Here is a 23229-nt window from a genome sequence, read left to right as displayed (position 1 = left end):
AATAATTGACCTGGATTCGTGCCTGTTGACAGCCATTGATAGCATACCTTGTGACTTGAGGATTAATTTGAAAAAAATGGAATTTTGACAGCTCATTAAGGATTATTTTGAGGACTCTTCTCCAGAAACAATTTTAAAAAAATTGCCGATAGATTCGGTTCTGGAAAAAATATTTAAGTCGGACTAAAATGATCTTTATCTTAAAAAATTCATGGGTGTTTAATCACTATTGAATTTCTATGTATGTATATTGATTACATTTTTTTATTTAAAAAATATTATAAAATAAACCTGTTACTATTCGTAATACCAAACCAAAAACATTTATTTTTATTACCTAAACTTTACTTAAAATTCTTATTAGAATACACACATTTTCCCATTAATTAGCCATATTTAAAATTCCCACTGGTCACCCTAAATCTACTCTTTTGCTCTCTTTCATAAATACACACATTCCACCAGTGTAGCCAGACAGGATTACCGCACAATCTTGCCCAAACAGTATGGGAGCTAGGCAGGCGCGGAACCAGGTATTTGAAAAAAGAAACCGAAAAGTTTTAATATAAACAAGTAAGAGACCTATATTCGGCTGTGCCGAATCTTATATACCCTTCACCAAATTATACTTCAAAATAAAAATTTTAAATATTTTTAGGTAAACAAAATTTATTTTCTTGTTCAAAGTTGTAAAATTTAACAAAAACTTTTTCGAATTGTTTATTGAGTTTCTAAAACTAAAATTTGTATCAAAATTTTAATAGAATTGCAAATATTAGGTCCAATTTGATCCACATTTATTCTGATAAGTTCTTAAAAAAAATTCAAGTCAATTTCTCTATTAGATTCAAAAATACGTCACTTTATTAATACTTCGTCCTTCAAAAATATTGATCTTTTTCATACTAAAATTTTTTTTATAAATTTTCTTATTATTTTATTCAACAAGCCAATTGTTTCTGACTTTGGTACATTAAAATATGAAGGACGGAGTTTTAAAGTGGCATATTTTTCAATCTAATTGAGATATAGACTATTTTTTGTAAGTCCAAAATTAACTTATCTAAACAAAAAAAAATAGTTCAGAATAAATGTTAATCAAATTGTTCCTAGAATATAAATCGTTTTAAAAATGTAACATACCTGAGGTGTCATACTTTTAGGACCTCTAGCCGCGCCCCTTGTTGTTCCAAATCCAAAACATAATCTCGATAAGACTTCCACGTTGAGCATTTTTTGTTTTAAAATAAACTCTAGAATGTTGCATACAAATTTTCGAAATTTTCCTTTGAAAATTTTATATCTTTTTTATGATTTTCATAACTCGGAAATTATAAGAGACAAATAGCAAACGCATGCATGTTTTTTCAAGGCCAAGCCGAACGCTTTCCAAAAATATATAAATCTTTGAAATCGAATGTGAAACAAAAAAATTTCACGTGTTTAAAAGTTGTACATGTCGAAGGTACCCAACTTTGTGCCGCACGCCGCTAATATGTATTGGTAATTGAAATTTACATATGACAAATTCATTTCGAAGCAAATTTTTTAAACAATAATTCGATTTTAGTTTTGGTTTAACAATTCCGAATATGGAAAAACCATTATGGCATCCGATTAGTTAATAATATTAGTTTGAGTGAAGAATAAAATCAAAATTAAAACAGCCTAGACATTAACAATTTCATAAATATGTAGCTTGTAATATGAAACAATTTACTTAAAATCACCAAATCCCTGCCCACGAATTTATCTCATACAATTAATCATGAAATCCCCTCATCTGGCTACACTCTACTAACAGCTGATTCTGTTTACATTCTCTTCTAGATTTTCTTTAGTTCTCTTCGCATACGTGCCGAACACATTGTTTTGCTGTGAACGCGTGTGATTTCTTTTTAATAAAAGTTTAATAAATTGCTTTAAATTAAACTAAGTAATTTAGTGAGTGTATAAAATAGAAATTATAAATAAACATTAATAATGTTGCGTAAAGTTCCGCTAATTGTAATACTCGGTTCAACGGGTACGGGTAAAACAAAATTATCATTAGAATTGGCAGAACGTTTTGGTGGCGAAATAATCAGCGCCGATTCAATGCAAGTAAGTAGAAACAAAAGCAACAACAACAATAATAATGTTAGAGAGTGTATTTCTGTTTTGTTTATTTGAAGAGGAGAGTGAATGAACAACAAAAGCAACAGTGTTGCTAATGGGTAAATAATTTAGCGCAAATAACGAGTTAGTTTTAGTTAAAGTATAACGTTTTAGCAATTTAAATTATTTTAAACGATTTTTGGTATAATTAAGAGTAGACAGAAAAAAGTTTCAGTTTGACTTGATTTTAATTCAAAACATTTATTGAATAGTATGATTTTTTTCATATATTTTTTTTCAAATAGTAGGCTGGAAAAAATATTTTATGAATTAATTTTTTCTGTGTAGGTACGTAGTTATTTTAAAACAGAAAAAATAAATTCATAATGTAAAAAATTTTTTAATAAATATTTTTAATCGAACATGACTTGTTTTTCCAAACTTTTTTCATTCAGAATAAGAACATGTTCATAAATATTATAAAATTGCACATAATGGAAAATTACTTTTTTTTACATAAATTGTTTGATATTTTATAATATGTAAATGGCATTACAATTGCATTACGTAATGATTTAGTTCAAATATTTTTGTATAATAGCCCTATATTGGCCAATCTTTCGGGATGAATCAACAAAATCAGAAACTTAAAAAATATATAAAACATCCACTAACATTAAATACATAATTTCATCTTCTTCAAAAAATGCAGTCAATTTCGCGAATTTTTCTCATTTTGTAGCTGAAAATCATAAAAAAAAAATAAAATTTTCAAAGGAAAATTTAAAAATTTTTTACAACATAAGCCATAAGAGAGCGATTTGTTCGTGTTCGACTTGTTAATGGGGCTGTAATTACAAGCAATTGAAAATTTTCAATCACAAATCAAGCGAACAAATCATTCCGTGTGTGGCCAGCTTTATCGAATTTAATTTTTGAATATGGACCTACTAGGTGTGCGGCTAGGTGTCCTCAAAGTAAGGCAAATCGGGTAAATGATTTTTTGTTTAAATAAGTTAATTTTTGGACTTACAAACAAATTTCAAGTCTATATCTCAATTAGATTCAAAAATATGCTACTTTAAAACTCCGTTCTTCAAAAATATTGCACTTTTTCATATTTTAATGTGTCTAAGTCAGAACTATTGTCTTGTTGTTGAATAAAGTATTAAGACAATTTATAAAAATTTTTTATTTGCCAGTCAACCAGGATCGAAAAATAAAATGTTGATAATCATCGTGTTTTGAAGATATTTCGATATAATTTAGTACATATATTTTTTTTCGGCCCAAGGACGAAGTCTATTGAAACTGGTTGAAATCGGTCCATTATTTCACCTAGCCCCCATACAAATGTCCTCCCGAAATTGGACATTATCGTCCATAGGGTCCAAGTTTCCTTCGGGGCTGGGAAAATACTTTGGGGATAAATAGGGAACACATCAAGGTTTCCAAAGCTGCTTTCCGTTTTCTGATCCCACCTTTGAGATTTTAGAACATGTGGACCAAATTTAAAATTTTGATAAAAAATAGGTTAAATTCCGAAGGGCGTATGAGCGACATATTCGAAAAATAGGACATGATTTTTATACCAAAATCTTCTACGTAGAGATATCTTACAGAAAAACATAAAATTGTTATATGTTCTTAAAGAAAGTTTTTTTTTAATAAATTCATCTTTTCGGCCAAAAAACAGCAATATTTTTAAAAAAAGCGTACGAAGGTATGGCAAAAATTTAAAAGTTCAATTTTGAAATGTCTATAACTCGAAAATTGTTTCAAGAAAAAAATCTTTGAAATCGGGTGAGAAAAAAAATGGAACGAATTTAAAAATGTTACATGCTGAAGGTACCCCATAGGGCCCCCTTGAGCATTTGTAGGGTCCAATAACTTAAACTCGAATACTACTTGGCTACGCCCATTTAGAAATGTCAGATTTATTTCAACACATTTTGATTCTGCCCCAATGTGGACCGTAAGATTGAGATGAATATTAATATAATTTATCATTTATTAAAATAAACCTGGTAAAGATAAAAAATACAGTTACGTTTCTGTTTGTTCAAATAATGGTTAAGTTATTTTATATGTCGAACATATTGTTTGCAATTTAAAAAACTTGTCTGCAGCCTTTTTTCTTCATCTTAATTTATGTCTGGAATGGACCAAAAAGATTTGTAGAGCTTACAGAATGTAATTTATCTGTATTTTAGATAAAAGCTGTTTTTTTGGAAGTGGGGATTATATGGATTGTAATTCGATCCTTTCAAAATTTAGAGTAGAGAGTAGATGAATTTCAGTTTCCATTTAAGTTGAGTTTGATATCCGTAACATAAATTTAATAAGAATAGACCCTAAATAAGAAATAGGCTCAATTATTTACCTTTTTAACATATTTATTTAAACGAACTTTATATTAGTTAGGTTGTGTTAGGTTTACTTATTTTTTAAACTTGTTATGAATAAGTTTAAATATCCAATTTACCCCCCATTTAGTAACAAATTAACAATCTGCTTATTGTTTATGTAAATATTTTCTTTTTTAATGTATCAAACATTTGAGAATATATGTATGTATGTATGATGTAGAATAATTAATAAATAACATCGGTTATATCGTTTTATGTATTGTAAATTATGTAAATTGTCCAAAAAGTTTCCATTGTAATGTACTACATTTCCAGTAAACTCGTAAAAAATATAATTAATATGATTTCATTTTTAAATTAAGCGTTTTTCAAACGCCACAATTAGCAACACAAAACCTTAAACTAGTTGTCATCCCGGAACAGTGGGTTCGCAGCAACAAATTTGTAAACAATAAATTTATGAAAAGAAAAACAGCAACAAAAGTTGAAGTTGAAGGTGCCAGATAAATAAAATAAAAAAAATTTTAACAGGTCGTTTAGCGTTTAATTTAAATGTTTAATTGTTTGATAACAAATTTGAAATAAGATTTAAAGAAGGCTCGTCTTTATTAATTTAATTGCCAATGTTATTATTATGATTTTTTTTATTATAGGGGTTTTATCTATTTATTAATACCAGTTTGTTTTAGCAAGTTAAACAAGAAAATTTCCATGAATTATTCAATTTTATTTAATGTTAACAAAGTCTGTAGATAGACCTGATATTGTTTAATAGTCTACATATCTGTATTTATTAATATTGTATAACAAAATAAATAATCTAGTCTGTTGATTATAATATTTGTGTATTATTCATAACATTTTATTTATTTTAGCCGAGTATGTTTATGTTAAAATATTTCTGGTTTGTTTAATATTTGTGAACTTAGGCAAACATATTTATTTCGTTTTTGTTAATTTTTTTTTAAAAAAAATAAAAGTTTATTTCAAACAAACATTATTTATACAGCCGCTTAATAAAAGATTCGACAAAAAATGGCTGGTTTTTATTTCGAACTTTTTTTTTATTTCGTTTCAAATACTTTTGAAATACTCTTACAAAAATGCTAATTTTCAAATTAAAAAATTGTATTATGAATTAGGAATTTATGCAAATAATGTTTGATGGCAGTTTTTTCTTTGTGTGTATTTTGTAAAAAAAAAATAAATAATTTGAATTTCGTATAAATAAAATATTAAAGTGTTAACAGGTGCTTTCCAGTTTGAATTTTTGCCTATTTTGAATTTTGTGGCTGCTCATAAATTAAATTAAATCGATCAAAGGGTACTGCTGATCTAATTGTTATATTTAAATATATATTTTTTTGATTTTGAAATTTTGCCGACATCTAACACAAACGATCAAGGGTATTTTGTTAATTTATTATTCATAGATATTGACATTTTGCCAATGATCATGTCAATTTAGAGGCTTTAAAAAATTTGTAAAATATTTAAATGTTATTTAAAATTCAATTTCTGGTCTGTATGCAACAACAAAATTTATATATTTTTTTTATTAAAGCCAGATACAACATTTTTATATTTTTGAAATTGGAAAGGGTTTTTTGTTAATTTGTATTTATAGATTTACATGTTTTATTTATGATTTAAGTTGTAAAATTGATTTTCAAACTTTCTAAAGTCATTTCAAAGGAATTAAATATTTATTTGTAATTTAAGAGAATGAAGAAATTACATCTTAAAAGAAATTGTTGTTCGATAGTGAACAAATGAAATGTAGGAAAGCTACCCTGGAGCGATCAAATACCAGTATTAATATCGCAAATATATCATGATCGCTACATGGTAGTTTTCGTGAATCTCGTTCTTGATTTTTTGCTGTGCTAGAAAATATCAATCTAGGAATAGTTAAACTTAAAATCGTATGTATTTCGTATTATTATTATTATTAAAAAGGCTTCAAGCACTACGCCCCATAGGATCTTTTGTGTAACCTAAACTTCATCATAACATATTCAGACTTCGGATGAAGCCAATTAACATGTTTGATGAGAGCACAACTAGTCAACAACAACTAGTATGTGAAAACCTAATAGACGCCATAGTGAAAATGAAAAACCAAAAGAGAATTGAAGAGACTTGCCAGTACAAGCTGGTGTGTACTCCTCTTCTTTCTTCTTGCGTCTCTCTCCTATTAACTCAGACTTGAGGCAAGAAAACTTGCCCTGTGTAAAAGCAGACTAATGAACCATTTGGACTGTCTTAGCTCAGGCAAGTTACCCAAAACTAATTATTTCTATAGTGTATCAATGTGGGATGTAAATGACAGGATCAGGTCCTATGAACGCACGCCAAACAGTCGAGTTCATTCAAATATGCAATGCTGTCGATGATGATACCAGATAAGATATAAGATCCTAGTCCCCGTAAAAAACCCTAATATTCCTAAATATCTTGAAACATTTAAAGAACATATTAGGATGGCCTAAATCTTCGTCTGAAATATTAATGGGAAGATAGCTGAAATAGAATCCGCATGTGCCCAACCAGATCACGGAATATACTAGGGCACGTCTTCATGAGCCCAGATGAGGCGATAGACCTTATCAAGTAAAGATCACGCAGTCACTAGTTCCACTTTGTTCCACCATAGCTACTAAGCCGTCATATGTTGTTATTTGCTTTATTGGTTGTGGTAGGCTTAGAACGTAACGTTTAGTAAATGGTGAAGGAATAATTTTGGCTGGGTTGATATTCAACTCTCTTTCCCCGCACCACTTGTTGGTTATTTTCTGAGAGATCTGCATCCTTTCCGATGTCGTTACGTCATCCCATCGAGAAACAGAGTCGTTTTTGAGGAGATTCGATTTGAACTTCCTACATTGAAGGTGACAGGAAAGACTTCGGTGGGAAGTTTAGACAGTGCGGCTAAAGAACGAATTTTCCCTGTAGTGTGTTGTGCGGACCACTAACCAATCGAACACAAAGGAATGGGATCTTGATGAATAACTTGGGTTACGTAAAAATCAGCGGGTATTAGGAACAAGTTTCCTAATTTCATCAGAATTCATTTCATTGCATTATAGAACAGTGAAACGCAACCCACATTCCGAAGGTGCTCCAGCGAATCAATAGAGTTGGATACCTTACTGTCACCTTCGCTTTCTCCTCTACGTGGTCGAGAATCTCCAAAATAGACTTTGAAGCACCGGCACATACATTCCAGTTGTATTCCAATTTCGGTCGGATATTGGTGGTGTAAATAGTGAGGAGATCAGATGAAGATATAAGTTTCTAAAAACCCAGGCTCTTGAATGCTTCTTTCGTCAAATGTGTTTCGTCCAGCGGACATCACACTATATTCTCTTGCCCAGAACATCACAATATTTAAACCATCCATAAATACAGATGAAGGGACATGATCTGTCGTTCGTTTTTATGTGAACATGCAACACGAGCGTTGAAAGGAACCCTACCCCATCCTGAGATTGTGACAAAGTCCCGATTAAGGGAACCATTCATGTTTTGCCTCATTTCCACAATCTCCGACAGGCTTTGTATATGATGGAATGAATATAAATGGCAGATGTTGCTGCCATCTGCAAAAGAATAATTAGTGTTGGAAGCTTGACGTAGAAGGTCATTTAGAAAAATAAAAAATAGAGTAGGAGAAAGAACAGGAATATACGTTTCAGCGTTCACAGACCATTGGTACTGAGATAAGGTATTCTGTAGCCAAACTGTATCGTCACGATGTTAACCTGATTTCCTTATTGTACTTACAGTATATAAATTTTAAAATATGGTGTGGTGATGAAGACGAGAACATCTTCACTTCCTCTGTATTATCACGCAATCGTCTTTTATGTTTTTTCTCTTTTTATACCCTTCACCATCGTGAGAAGGGTATACATAAGTTTGTAATTTCTTCATTTTTCATTTCCGACCCTATAAAGTATATATATTCTGGATCCTTATAGATAGCGGAGTCGATTAATGTCCGTCTGTCTGTTGAAATCATCTTTCCGAAGCCCTATACACGATTCATACATCAATATCTCCGGAATTCTCCGGCTCGGTTGCTATTTAAAATCGAGAAAGTCGGTCTACAAATGGCTGAGATATAAGGAAAAACCAAGACAACCTCGATTTTTTACCTATTTCTTTTGCCTATATCGGGATTACTAAGTCATTACTATAGATAATATGGATATCTAATCATAGATATTTCAAAGACCTTTGCAATGACGTATATAAAACCATAGTAAATTGGACCTACAATGGGTCAAAATCGGATATTTTTTAACCCGAATTTTTTTTCATCAAAAGTTTTTTTTCGCTAAATATTAAAAAAAAATTTAAAAAACAGAAAAAAAAATTTAAATTTTAAAATTTTAAAAATCAATTCGAAAAAGAAAATTTTCAAAAAAAACAACGTTAAAAAATTTTGTTTACCTAAAAATATTTAAAATTTTTATTTTGAAGTATAATTTGGTGAAGGGTATATAAAATTCGGCACAGCCGAATATAGCTCTCTTACTTGTTTCATTTAGAGTTTAGAGGACTTGGTAGGTATGGACCCATAGTAAAATACGCAAAGCCTCGTGAAATTTATTTATTGTCTGATTTTTCATACACACGTTCATATATACCTTGGTAAAAGCTTCTTGGAACCCACACGTAGTCCAGTGTACTTACCATTGTTACTTCAACTACTTCCCAATAACTACATTTTCAGCTTAGCAAATAAATATTCCTTGTCGGTTATTGTGTTTTTAATTATTTCCAAAAATTAATATTCAATTGAAATCATTTATTTATTAAGAAATCAAACCAGTTCCATTAAACGACACATAACCAGTGCATATTTATTAAATATGAATGCAATTAGTTCTGACTGACGTAAACACCTGTTGTGTCTACAGACAAATTGGCATCTAGACGAATCAAAACACAAACAAATTATTTTCGGATATCAAACAATACTAGTAGTTCCGGCTATACTAAATATATGAATACTCTACTACACCTACGCAAAATGCAATATTTAAATTTAGATTAATTAATAGAGACACAATAATCCATGAACGAAAGTTGCTTGGCGACATTTTAGAGATTCCTATAAAAAAAAAAAACTAAAAAACTTATCAATTCGAGGCCAATGTGAACACGTGTTGGTTTGTTGTTGTGGTTTGCCTTAGTTAAACTACTCATAATTAATTTGCCAAAAGCTGTATTAGCAAAATTTATTTGCAAAACCATAAAATCTTTCATAAATTAAAGCAATATGCAAAATTATTTTTTTTTGCAAAATTCGACACCATAAGAAAAGAAAAGGAATTTTTTTTTAAACTTTTTTTCTTCATTATTTCAGATATTAAACATCTAGAGGTTTGAATAAGATTTAAATTAATTTAAGATGTTTCTTATTAATGGCCAACATTTGTATCGAAATGTTTAAACCAGCAATAACAATTTCTTTATCTTCTTTATTTTTTAAAACAGGAAGTTTATTCAACACAAAATCTGATAACTGAACTAGTTGAATTTGTTAATCTGGAATTTAGAATACAAATAATAAAACTGAGTATAAGAATTTAATTAATTTTAGTGATATTGATTAAATATTAATGAATTATTTAAAGCAAATGACATTTAAAAAGTCAAATTTGTGAGATCTCGTGGCGTAGATAAAAATGTCATAAATATGTTTTATGGAAATCAAAAGAGTTGGTTACGAAAATCAAATAAAAAAAGAAAAAACTGACCCATTTTCATCACTAATTTGATTAACTAACTACCGCATGATTAATGGGATATAATGATCTACTATTTATTAAGTCACTTTTAAATAATGTAGAAGTGAAAGATATATTTTAGCGGCAAATTTTGTAATCATTAGGGACACTATAAAATTCAACAACTAACAAAAATTGGCACGAACTTATGAAATTTATAAAAATTAAGATTTAGTACTTTAAATTAAATACATTTTATTACAAATTATATTGATCTCATTGGCCATTGCGTTTATACATCTTTCTCTGCCGTAATCGCATATTTGTTGCAAACATCCTCCCGGAAAATACATTTCATTAATTAGATTTCTTTTGAAATTCGAGAAAAATTAGATTCAGAAGAGCTTTCTGAATGAATACATCATAAATTACTCGATCGTAAATAGGATGTGGAAGAAAGAAATCAAGACAAATCAACCATCTACATTAATGTATGAAACAAAATTTGTTTCATCTGCAATATTGCTTTAAATACTCTTGGTACTGATATCATCTTGCTTTTCTAATGTTAAAAAAACCTAATACCTTAGGTTCAGAGTGTTTTAAACAATTCCTAAGTCTCTTAATTCGCCATTTGGCTATTTCAGGTAACTGTATCAAGGGTTTTATAATGCCTACAGTTGTTATTATTGAATGAGAATTAGCCGCTTGCGATATACCAACACGACGTGAGAGGAGCGCATAGCACAACCACAACATCGCATTTGATATTCTCACAGATCGCCAATGGTATCAGTCAGCAACGGCCCTATTTATCATGGTAGATCACTCTTCGCACGTCTCGGACTCCATGCTTCCCAACGATATCAAACGCAGGATTGAAATATAAAAATGGACATGCAACAATGCTATTCAATATTTATATTTCTAAGCTACTTGTATTCGCCCAATATGTCTCAGTAATGCCGTATGCTAATACTTGCATCCTTATATCCTTATCTGGTGAAAATATCGAAGACATAAGTGCCAAAATGACTCAATATCTCAAAATTAACGACCTAAAAAGAATGTTCTCGATAACTCTGTTAAGGGCAGTCATATAATTGCGGTATTGAACACCAAAATTATCTTCGACAGACTCCTACATTTCTCTTCGCACGCCATCTACACCTACCACAAGGTGAAAAATATAAATAAGTTCTGGATAACTCTAGCTGACACCTCTTGCAGCACGAGTAACGACATGATAGTAGCGAAATAAATACAAGCAATCGGATGCTCTCTTCTGAATAACAAGGATCACATACATGGAAGACCTGGGTGCTGCCGAGCAAGAAACATAATGTGTTGCTGACAAGGCAGTTTTGATTATGAACTGCCTTGTAGGATCTTCAATTGCTAGTTACCTTGAGGAAATTTTCCCCAGCACTTTAAACCATTACTCTGCTTGTCCCCAAGGCCTTCACGATTCAGTACATTTGTTTAATTGTCCCAATAGGTCAACCGAATTGAGCTCCATCGGCCATATTGCTTAGTCCCGGTCCACACTGTGAAACATTTGCTGCAAAACATTTGAGTTTGTTGATGAAAGGGGAAAGAGGAATGAAATAGGGAACTTTGTTTCATGTACATGAAGTTTTTGTTGAGTATGTCATCCACATTTATTCGTTCGTATTCGTACTGTACAGAAATGTCAAAAACTGAAAAGCAAAAACTTCACTGTGTGGACACGAATGCAGTTTCAAAAGAGAATTTAAAAATGTTTTGCAGCAAATGTTTCACAGTGTGGACCGGGACTTAGGAGTGGATTACTGGAAGGTTGTTACGAGATTTAATTCTCGGATTCTTTTCGCAGTGTGTAGATGTATTATTTGTAAGTGTATTCTGAGATCACTTCATTCCAGAGTTCCGAGATTGCAGCCCAATCATCTCTTAATGGTATTTTGACCATAAATGTCCTATGAAAGTTCAATGTAAATACAAGATTGGTCTGTCTGCCTATTATACGATGCTGCCAGTCCACCATACTCTTCGAGTCTTAGAGCAGATATGCGTTCGATGTATACATCGTCTCTAGACTAGTCTGAGAAGAGGAACTCAAGGAGACAATGATAGCACGACATACCAATCTCGTGCCAGACAACATCATAACAAGTCTTATGTCCAATATTTTTATCTAGTGTGCAATACAAGGAAGGGTCTCACATCCCTTTCCTAGAAGTATAAATGCTAAATAGTACTTTTCGTCTTTACGACAAGGTTTCATACAAGAGATGATTGGTCTATAAACCATAGCGGTTAATTTTCCCCGCTTTGGAAGTTTTAAAGTGCAAAGCGTTCTATGGTTTACATTTTCCGTGTTACTACTATTACCAATGTTTTTTTAATACTTTCCGTAATATATTGGGTGTATGATTTAAAAATTCGGGATGTTTAGCTTTTATTTTGAAACATGTGTACAATGTATTGGCCATTGTAAGTAATGACCTTCTCCCATCTTTCTGGCAACATATGGATTCTGTGACAAAAGAACTGCTCATCTTTTGAGGCCAAGAAGGAATATATAACCAATTTCGGATACTCTGTTTTGAAGTGAAGCTTATTCCAGAAAGAGCGTTCTGCATCGATCGAAACAAGTAGTAGTCGGACCGGATCTGGTAAGGTCTGGACTATAAGGCGGGTGAAGCAAAACTTGCCAACCACATCTTTCTAAATAGTTTTGCAACATGTGGCCTAACGTTGTCATGATGGAATATTTGGGTTTCATGTCTCGCATTGAGAGTTTTTCGGCCAATACTCGCTTCAAATGAATCAATTACGTTCGATTTTAGTTCCCTGTGATGGTCTAGTCAGATTTAAGCAGCTCATAATAGATAGGACCCATTTGGTCCCACCAAATACATGGATAATTGGCTTATGTGTCGATTCGTCTGGTTGGCCGGGCTTCACGTATGATATCTTACGCTTTGGGATATTGTAATTCATCGCAATTAAACGATTTTCTTTTATAGCGTTCAAGCTGCATTTCAGACATACAAATGCGTATTTCAAGGTCTCTCAGCTTCAATACCCAATTATCCTGCTTTCCGATGAATCCTGTGATTTCAAACGTTTTGAATTTCCAGTTTGAGTAGCTCCCAATGATTTTGCAAGCTCATGTTGAGTTTGACAATAATCTTCATGGAGTAATGCCTCCAATTCTTGGTCTTCAAACTCTGTTGGCTAGCCTGGGCGACTTCCGTGTCAAAATCACCACTTCTGTGCCGCACAAACCATGTCTCGCACATTGAAACCGATGTTACTCATTCACCATAAACCTTGGGGAGTAATCGGTGTGCTTCATCGTCACATTTTTTCAAGTTAAAAAAGTAATAAAGTAAAACTTCCCGTCTTCTCCTTCTCCTTCTCTCATTTCTCTTTTAAAAATGTTGAACCTTGGTCCCTTTTCGCTTAATTGATAAGTTTTCTACATTCCTTCCTTAGTTTAATCAGTCTGGAACTCCATAGAATTTCCTAAGTTCCTGCAACTCTCTACACGTAGTAGAATAAAACTGATTGAATCATGTGCCAATTATTCTATTTCAAGAGGTGAGTGGCATTAACGAAAATACCGAATTTCGCTCAAATATATGGGTTCCAATTTAAGTATTTAAAATTATTGAGCAGTTAGCAAAAAAAAACTTTGTTAAGAAATCGTACACACCCTTTCTTAAGTGGGTATGGCCTAAATAAATATAAGTTATAGAAATTTGTCGTTTTTAGTTCCTAGTTACCTATAAGTAGAAATGGATGCCCTAAATATTTCTATGCGTATTTGCCCGATATTTTTGTTTGTTTTATATTGTAATAAATATTTAAAATTTTCTTATATTTCAATAATCTTTAAGCTAAAACTCAAAACAATAGAGCAAACATTTATAATTGAATCAAAAACAAAAAAATTTATAATTTTGTTTGCAGATTAAACATATTTATATCAGATTTAATTATGTAAATACTTCACACATTTCTTATCAAACTTTTAAATTTATTTAATTAAGCATTAATATGTTTCATGCCCTCCACCTAGTCTACACTATACTGAATTCGTAAAAAAGACCTGTCTTCTAATGCCTAAAACATGCCATATCAAATATATGTATAAATTTATTCAATAGTTTTATATGAAATTTGTTTAATTATAGTCTCTATAATTGGAAGGGAGGTATAATCAGTCTGTCGGAAATGTTTAGAAAAAATTAATTCAAACATTTTGTGATATAATAAGGCTTTATTATAAATCCGAATATCTGATCTTAGTTGAAAAAAAAACGAGTACAAGTTCCGAAAAGTTTTTCACTTCTGAAGTATAAATTTTTGCTCTTTCTTGGCTGAAATTTTATACCTTCACAAACAATAATGTGAAAGCTTAACTCCCACACTATTCATGTTCAATGTTTTGATACGATCGTTATATATTTATAATGATCGGATCAAATGTAGTTCATACAAAATTCGTTTCAAACCCAAATTAGTGTGTAACTCGTTTTATCTTATTATAATTATATATAACAAAGATATTAATTTTTTATACAATCCATACAACAAAAAAACCATCACAATATAAATTTTAATATTTAATGAAAAATTTATTAGTTTTTATTAAAAAAAAAATAAAAAAAAGATTTTAAAAAACCAACCTGTTCTTAGAAACAAATCTGACAAACTCCACAATACTGAATATTTAAATTCAAAGTCGTTGAACTTTTATGAATAGAAATGAAACTTAGATATGGTGATGAAAAAATAGTTATGAATATTTTTCTAAAGAAATATTTACCATACAAAGCTTAAAACACTCTTTAGTAACTAAACATACCATACACTGCTCACTCCAAATTTATTAGTTATAATAAAATATGTTAATTAAATTATTAAAATCTATGTAATTAACAACAAAAATTATTAGTTTTTTTCTCAGCTAAAAAAAAGAAAAAAAGAAGGAATTTGTATAAGATTTGAACATAAAGTGTTTAAAATTGTTTACTTTTCTACCATATACTCGTACATATGTAAATTAGGAAAAAATAGAAATTTTGTTTAAGAAACAAAACTTTTGCTTTACTTCCATCTTGTTTTACACAAAAAACCACTAACAAATTAACACTTGATATGTAAATTTATTTATGTTGTATCTTGAATTTATTTTATTTTTATGTCTGCTTAAGTCATGTGTATTTAATTTTTTTATTTGATTTTGTTTTACTTACAGGTTTATGCTAATTTAGACATTGCAACGGCCAAAGCCACCAAAGAAGAACAATCACGAGCCAAACATCATCTGTTGGATGTGGCAACACCAAATGAACCATTTACAGTGGTGCATTTTCGCAACAAAGCGTTGCCAATTGTATCCTTTTTTTAAAACAAACAATCGAGAAAAAATAGGCCAAGTCAGACCATATAATACCCTTTCGACTCAGTAAGTGATTCTGAGTCAATCGGTATGCTTTAAGTATGTATACTATGGAACACAGTATGTCTTATGTTTAAATATACAATTTAATTATTAACCGTTTAAGTAAGTTTGAAATGTCGTTTCCGCTAAGCTATCGTTATCGAAATAACCGGGAATACACTTACCGTTATAATACCGCTAAAGAAATTTTCAAGAATACTGTAACCTCTGAAATAAAATTTGATTATATTCATCAGTGACAAATCTTCGAGACTGTCAAGATCACGAAGGAACCACATAGAAAGTGTTTTCTTACCCTTTTACGCCCAGTTAACTTCTGCAATAGTTGTAAAGTATTATCTGACATATATCAATCAAATAGTACCCAGTAAGTGTACCTATAAAGAAACTTATCGAATTACTATCAAGACTAAAAAAAAGTTCTGTCACTTTCCTATGATAGAGATGGTGAGATCAGCCTATATTCCGTCTCATTTAACGCTCAGTCATTAAATCGATTTGATACCGCAACCGATGGGAGTCACAGTTACGTCTAAGAACGACCCATTAATTGGTGCAAAGCTGTCAACGTAAATATCAATGGTCGATGTCTCGAGATGTTTTTATTGATGGCGTAAATTTTCCTCTGGAAAACGGTGAAAACATCATGCAATCTAAGAGACAAAATAAGTTATAAGCTTAGTTCATCAGAGAAAAGTCGGCTGGGATTAGAGTTTGCAACACTGTCAAAGTTCGGTGTAGGTACCATATTGGCCTGCCTGCTTAATTATGCTGTCTTCACCAATAAATAAAGTTCTAAAACTCATCTCTTCCCAAAGGTTTTCTTAAAAGTTGACTCTCGACTCTCGGGACTACATATCCATGAGGGTTCAGAATCCAAAATTACAGCATGGTATTTGGCTTCTCTCGAAAATCACATTATTGTCAACCGTGATGGGATGGAATGCTGGGAATGCTTGGACCATGATAATAGTAATAAGAATTAATCGTCTAAGAACGAACCATTGATTGTCGATAGTGTAAATTTACTTTAGAAAGCGGTGAAAACATCATACAATCTAAGTATATAGAGAATAATATACTGGGATTGGAGTTCGGTGTAAGTACCACCGGTGAAAATTATGCTGTTTTCACCAACTTCAGAACCCATCTCTACCCAAAGGTTTTTTTACAAGTTTAAAACGCACACAGAGTCTCTCGACTCTCAGGATTACGTTTCAATGAGGGCTTAGAATCCAAAATATGGCTTCCGTCCAAAAACATATAATGGTGCCATTCAACCATGATTGTCTAAATGCCGAAATACTGGGCTGTTTAGATCGTTTTCCTTACCCATTAATGGTAACACGCTAAGTGCTGATTCCATGGAGATATAACTCCATAAGAATTAAATGCACTGCTGTTTATTGTTATTATTTAGTACACCCCTATATTACTTACGTTTTCGATTTTTAAGGATATATCCACATTAATGAAGGCAACGATTATATACTGAACAATGTCGTTCCTGTCAGCTGTTTCCCAGATAGTACCGACTACAGCATGCATCCTCTGGACTTCATTTAAGATATGCGTGTTGTGTCACGGAGAAATTACTCAGAGTGAGGTTATTGCTAATTTCTGACATGGATATCAACCAGTCTTTCCAATGTTCTTAATAAAAACGACCAATACAAACCACCAATCAGTTTCTATTGGTCAATTGCGGTATTGTGGATTATTCTGGCAGCTTTGAAAAGAAATACTAATGTCAACCTCCTCAATTCTCCCGGAATAAAATCTGATTCTTGACTTCATCTTAATATTCTAATGAGTCCTGACATGATCACTGATATCGGTCGCACTAAGAAGATTATACTGGGCCATCAGGCCCTGGATATTTAAAAGACTTAAGGAATGCCTCAATCCATGTCATTTTCTCTTCGCTCGCAATTTAACCTACCAACTCTTTATCATTCAGCAATATCATGTAAGGTGTAGGCGTTTTACGACAACGGCAGTTTCGTACTAAATTAATGAGACAGGTTGAATAATTTCTTTAATCTAGTACGAAACTGTCGTTGTCGTAAAACGACTACGTCTTACACGATAAAGCTGATTATCTCTTCAATTCAAAAAGCAGCTCAGTTTCAATGTTTTAATGATACTTTTCGTAAAATTATCATCCGGTTTCATTAAGATTCCTAGCATACAGGAATTTTAAGATAATATTTTCGGAGAAGCAAAGCTTCCGTGACACTTTCTCAAACTCCGCAAATAATTCCCTTTTTGCCCTTCCATTTTCTCTTTTGAAAGTTTGAAGCCGAACTATTTTGCTTTATTCACAAGTTTAGTAATTTACCTGAAACAGTCGAGGATTCCACCATAGTTGTTTGCATTTCCTAGGTCCCTGCTGCTTCTTACATGTAATATAAATAGAGAGCAACATATAATTCTAAATGAATCGTCCAGATTCGGTGCCAAATGACTCAAGGCATCAACGAGTTATTCCAGGATTTCTAAATGCTATCATATAGAGTAACCTGTATCGTAATAATTATTCTATGAGGATCAGCAAAAGAGCATTCAAGAGATGCCCTCCAATCTTACAATCTTAACTGAGTCAGTGTTATCTTATCATTTCCGTTATTTATGAAATGTGATTTCATTTATATAGCTTCGCTATGATGCATCTTGTTAATTCGATTTTCAGGATCTCTTATTGACAGTTTTCTCCCCGAACTAGATGCAAAAATATCGATTGTTTGATGGTGCCTCATCCAGCTGGATCAAAAAAACTCTATAGTACTAATAGTGAAATGTAATTTTCGCTACCGTATAATCTCGGCCATACCAGCCGAATTTTAGTCGATATGCACAGTATAACTTCAAAAACTTGATGTAGACTGGAAAGTTAGTCTCACGAGTAACTAAGTTTTGCTTTAATTGCTCGCCGAAGCTTATGGTCACTTAAAACATTTTGAAGAATAAGAACTGGAGGCATTACTCCATGAAGATTGTTGTCAAACACAACAAGAGCTTGCTAAATCATTGGAAGCTACTCAATCAGCAATTTCAAAACCTTTGCAAGCAGCCGGATTCATCCAAAAGCAGGGAAATTGGCTACCATACGAATGCTGAGAGACTTTGGAAGAAGATATTGTATGTTTGAAATATTGCTTGAACGCAATAAAATAAAATCATTTTTGCACCAATTCTTTACTTGCGATGAAAAATGGATCCATTACGATAACCCGAAGCGTAAGAGATCGTATGTGATGCCCGCCCAAACAGACGAATCGACACCAAAGCCAAATATCCATGGCGCTGAGGAAATGCTTTGTATTTTGTGAGACCAAAAGGCTCCTATGTGTTATGAGCTACCAGACCGTCAACGGAAACCTGTACCAAATGCAACTGATTCTGCCACATGTTGCAATACCATTTAAAAACTATTTACAATGAAGTGGTTGGGAAGTTTTGCCTTATAGTCCAGACCTTGCACCGTCCGACTTCTATTTGTTTCGATTAGTGCAGAACGCTCTCTCTGGGATACGCTTCATTTCAGAACAGAATATACGAAATTGCCTTGATAGGTTCTTGGCTCGGAATCCATTTGTTGACAGAAAGATGGGAAAAGGTCTTAGCTAACAATGGCCAATACTTTGAATAAATTTATATTGTACAAATGTTTCCAAATAAAAGCTACAAATTAGAAAACATACATATTCAAATTCGCCATAAACACTTTCGTCAAAGAAATTTTCTAGTTCATTGACTGCATCAAATTTATTGGCGCCTGTAATTGACTTAAGCTACTTCACGTACTTACATTTCATCCCCAAATAATGTTTAGTATATGTAATAAGTGACAGTCCTACTGAGTGACTGACTATCAAATATTGACTTAAATTTTCATAAAAATCTTTAGATTTCATTTATTTAATAACAGAACCAAAAAAAAACAAACAACAACAGAGCAAGTATACTACTTTCCTTATCACTACTTACTGTCGTTTTGACTTCCTTTAACGGAAACTGTATGATTGACATTTTTGTTTTTGGGGGAGAGGGAATTTCTATGTGATTCCTTTACCCCACCATCAATTAAAATTCAGTCACTCGCTCATTCATTCGTTTAAACTTGAACGTTTTGGTTCCTTTAGCCAGACGCATACAAATCGAGTATTTGTAAATACAAATGCAAGTGTTGGTGTGTTTGGATGACTTCCATTGGATATTTGTGACTGACTGACTGCTCCATATGACATTTTATTTATTTACTACTCATAATTCTCATAAATTACCACAAAAAATAATAAACAACAACTAACAAAAAAAACACACACAAGAATGCAAATAATCATTCAGGGACTCATGTACTAAGCAGATTGCATAAATATCTACCAAAAAAAAATATTAGACTGCACCAAAATTGTGGAGCCAAAAGTAAAACCCAAAAATCAGTTGGAAAATATTAAAGTTATTAAATATTCCTGCTGAAAATTCTTGGTAAATTTATAAAATGACATTTTCACAACCCAATTTTATTTAGTTGTTGCCATCTAATGTTGTATTGATATGTACGTCCTTCTATCTGTCTTTGGGGTAATTGTCGGGCTGTTTGTCCGTCCATATGTCTGTCCTCCTGGCCTATGCGTCACTGTGTCTCTCTGTACAGTTCATATGAAACGTAAACATGATTGACATATGCAAATAACAAATAATAGCAAACAACAATAATAATAACAACAACAAAAACAACAATAATCATAATGATAAACATAATAAATACACAAACCTCCATACAAACATTTTATTTATTTTTGTCGTATTTTCTATATAAAATCCATAAAACTTCACATACTTACATTTATACTTCACGTAGTATCCAAATATTTAAATATAAATATACAAATATTCATTCATAAAGTGTACGTTTATTCTCACAAACTAAAAGGATGAAGACACGACCATCGAAGAGACCTCCATTCTGCATTACTCACACACAGAAACATACACTGCACAGTGGTTCTAATGGAACTGGAAACTAGTCAAAATATTAATCTTTTGTGTTTGTTATCCTCTTTTTATTCAGGTTTACTTTAGCCTCATTTAACTATGTCTTGTGTGGTAATGGAATTCCAAAAATTTCTTAAGTCTGCGTTGAAAATTGTTCGGGGAACTATTCCCTTAACAATATAGCCAGATGAGGAGATTTCCCAAATTAGGGATTTCATTATTTGGGGTAATTGTCATTGGGGAGAGATTTAGGGATTTTAACAAAATTTGTGGATTTTATTGGGTGTATGACTTAAAAATGCGGGATTTGCAATAGATGGTGTATCTTTTGAACGAGGGTTTTGTTTTTAATAACTTATATTTAATTTTGAATGGTACATATCTGTCATTTATTCTCTCTTAGTTATTGAACTAAACAACAAAGTTTCTTTGCTTCGAAAATGACGAATTTTATACGGGAAATTTTCATTTCCTTCTTTAATGTGAAAAAAAGTGTCGCAGAAGCACACCGATTACTCACCAATGCTTATGATGTATGTGTTCTATCGGTTTCAACGTGCGAGATATCGCCAGGCCAGCATAACTCCATGTATATTGTTGTCAAACTCCACAAGAGCTTGCAAAATCATTGGGAACTACTCAATTATCAATTTCAAAACGTTTGCAAGCAGCAGGCTGCATCAGCACTGTAAAAGAAAATCATTTTTGCACCGAAACATTGAAAATTGAATCCATTAAGATAACCCGAAGTGTAAGAGACGAATGTTAAGACCGGCCAGCCAAAAAGACAAATCTAAACCACAGCCAAATATCCATGGTTGGATCAAAAGGGTACTATCTATTATGAGCTGCTGAAATATGGTCAAACCATCATAGGGAACCGAACTGAACTGACTCGTTTGAAGCGAGCATTGGCCGCAAAACTTCCAGACATGAAACCGTAATACTCCATCATGACTGTTTAAAACCAGTTTAGAACGCTATCTCTTTGATGCGCTTCACTTGAGAACAAAGTGTTCGAAATTGGCTTGATACGTTCCTAACCTCAAAAGATGAGCAGTCCTTTTAGCGCGGAATCCACATGTGGCCAGAAAGATGTGAAAGATGGTCATAGCTAATAATGGTCAATACATTGAATAAATTTATACTGTACTAATGTTCAAAAAAGAGATTCAAAGATTTTGTCTTCAATACGGCTAAAGGACGAATTTTCCCTGTAGTATGTTGTGCGGTCCACTAGCCAATCGACCACAAAGGGATGAGTTCTTGAGGAAAAACATGTATAACATAAAAATCTGTGAGTATCAGGAAGAAATTCCCTAATTCCATCAGAACAGATTTCATTTTAGTACTGATAAATATACAACACACATTGCGACGGTGCTCTAGCTAATCGTTAGTGTTGGATACCCTACTGATGCCAATAACCTTCTCCAAATGGTACTTTAAAAGTTACTTTAAAAGTATCCAGTTATGTGCTGTTTTAGTCCATCGTAGAATCGTCTGCCCTACCATATAATCCTATGACAGTATTGTCAATGACAAATTAGGAATTCCAAAGTCTCAATCTCATCGACATCCTTGCACATCCTACAAAAGTCATGACAGCAATTGTTTCATTTACTAATCCAAGTCCTTATTAAACTATAACCCGTTATCACATATACAGAAGGTCTTCAGATATTCTTGGACCATGTGACGCTTCACACTCTCCAGTCCGTTCTGTTTTCCTAGAATCGGTGGTAGCATTGTATTACCTCCCAGATATTACACTATAATAGAGACATAAAGGACGTAGCTCATCTCCCACAACTCTATGTCCAGGTTTCTAAACATCGGAGAGGTCACTGTCCACCATAGATTTGGAACTTTTAACTATTTCCTTGACCGCTACACAAGCCTGTGAGTAGGAACATTTTTACCTTAGCGTCCCTACCCCGAAGAAAAGTTTTAACCCTGCTTTCCAGAACTCAACAGATCCCGATGCCGTTATGGCTAGGATTAGGCATGTGCAGTTGTCGCCTTGCTCTGTGCGGATGATCCAACATTCATCCATGGGAATGTTGGGGTTCCGGAGCTTCAGACAGTGCAATAACTTGTGGGTCTCGGTCTCATCAGAATTTCCTCAGTTGAAATAAGTTTAAGACTTAAACCATCCCATGCATCTCTGATCTTACCGATGCAATCGCTAAGAAAATCCTTTGAGAATTCATCCAAGCATTTGATAACCTTGTAACCAGAGTCAAAACAACTTCTCTTATTTGAGAGCAAGTGTTCCATAACAAGCTCAGCTAATTTAGATTCGTTGGCACCCCTTTCTGATTAATTGGTTACCTCTTAAATAGTAACCAAATCCACTGTGAGGTGGATTTGCCTTCGCAAATTCATTAAAAGGATGTGTGGCGCATGTTGAGTGGTTTATGTGGGTCCTGGAGTGGTTTTCTTATCTTTAACCTTTCTCCGTTTCGGAGAATTATCTCCCTCCGCCTAAGAGTGGTTTCGCTTGGACCTCGCGTTAATTACGGCAGCTGGGTAAGGAATCCATAACATATTTAACGGGATA

General features: G+C 32.5%; 1 protein-coding gene across 1 annotated transcript in view; it reads left to right on the top strand.

Moving 5' to 3' along the window:
• The first annotated feature begins 1866 nt into the window (after window positions 1-1866).
• The window catches only part of LOC135957372 (tRNA dimethylallyltransferase), a 274347-nt gene continuing 252984 nt past the window's right edge, over window positions 1867-23229 (top strand). Inside the window, exons 1-2 of the mRNA XM_065508107.1 lie at window positions 1867-2103; window positions 15459-15596. Coding sequence (XP_065364179.1) covers window positions 1984-2103; window positions 15459-15596 — 258 coding nt within the window. The 5' untranslated portion in view covers window positions 1867-1983. The remainder of the gene's footprint in view (window positions 2104-15458; window positions 15597-23229) is intronic.

The sequence above is a fragment of the Calliphora vicina genome, chromosome 4, assembly GCF_958450345.1.
Source record: "Calliphora vicina chromosome 4, idCalVici1.1, whole genome shotgun sequence".
Taxonomy (NCBI): domain Eukaryota; kingdom Metazoa; phylum Arthropoda; class Insecta; order Diptera; family Calliphoridae; genus Calliphora; species Calliphora vicina.
The sequence above is the reverse complement of the archived record's forward strand: the minus strand, read 5'-3'. Positions and strand labels throughout refer to the sequence as shown.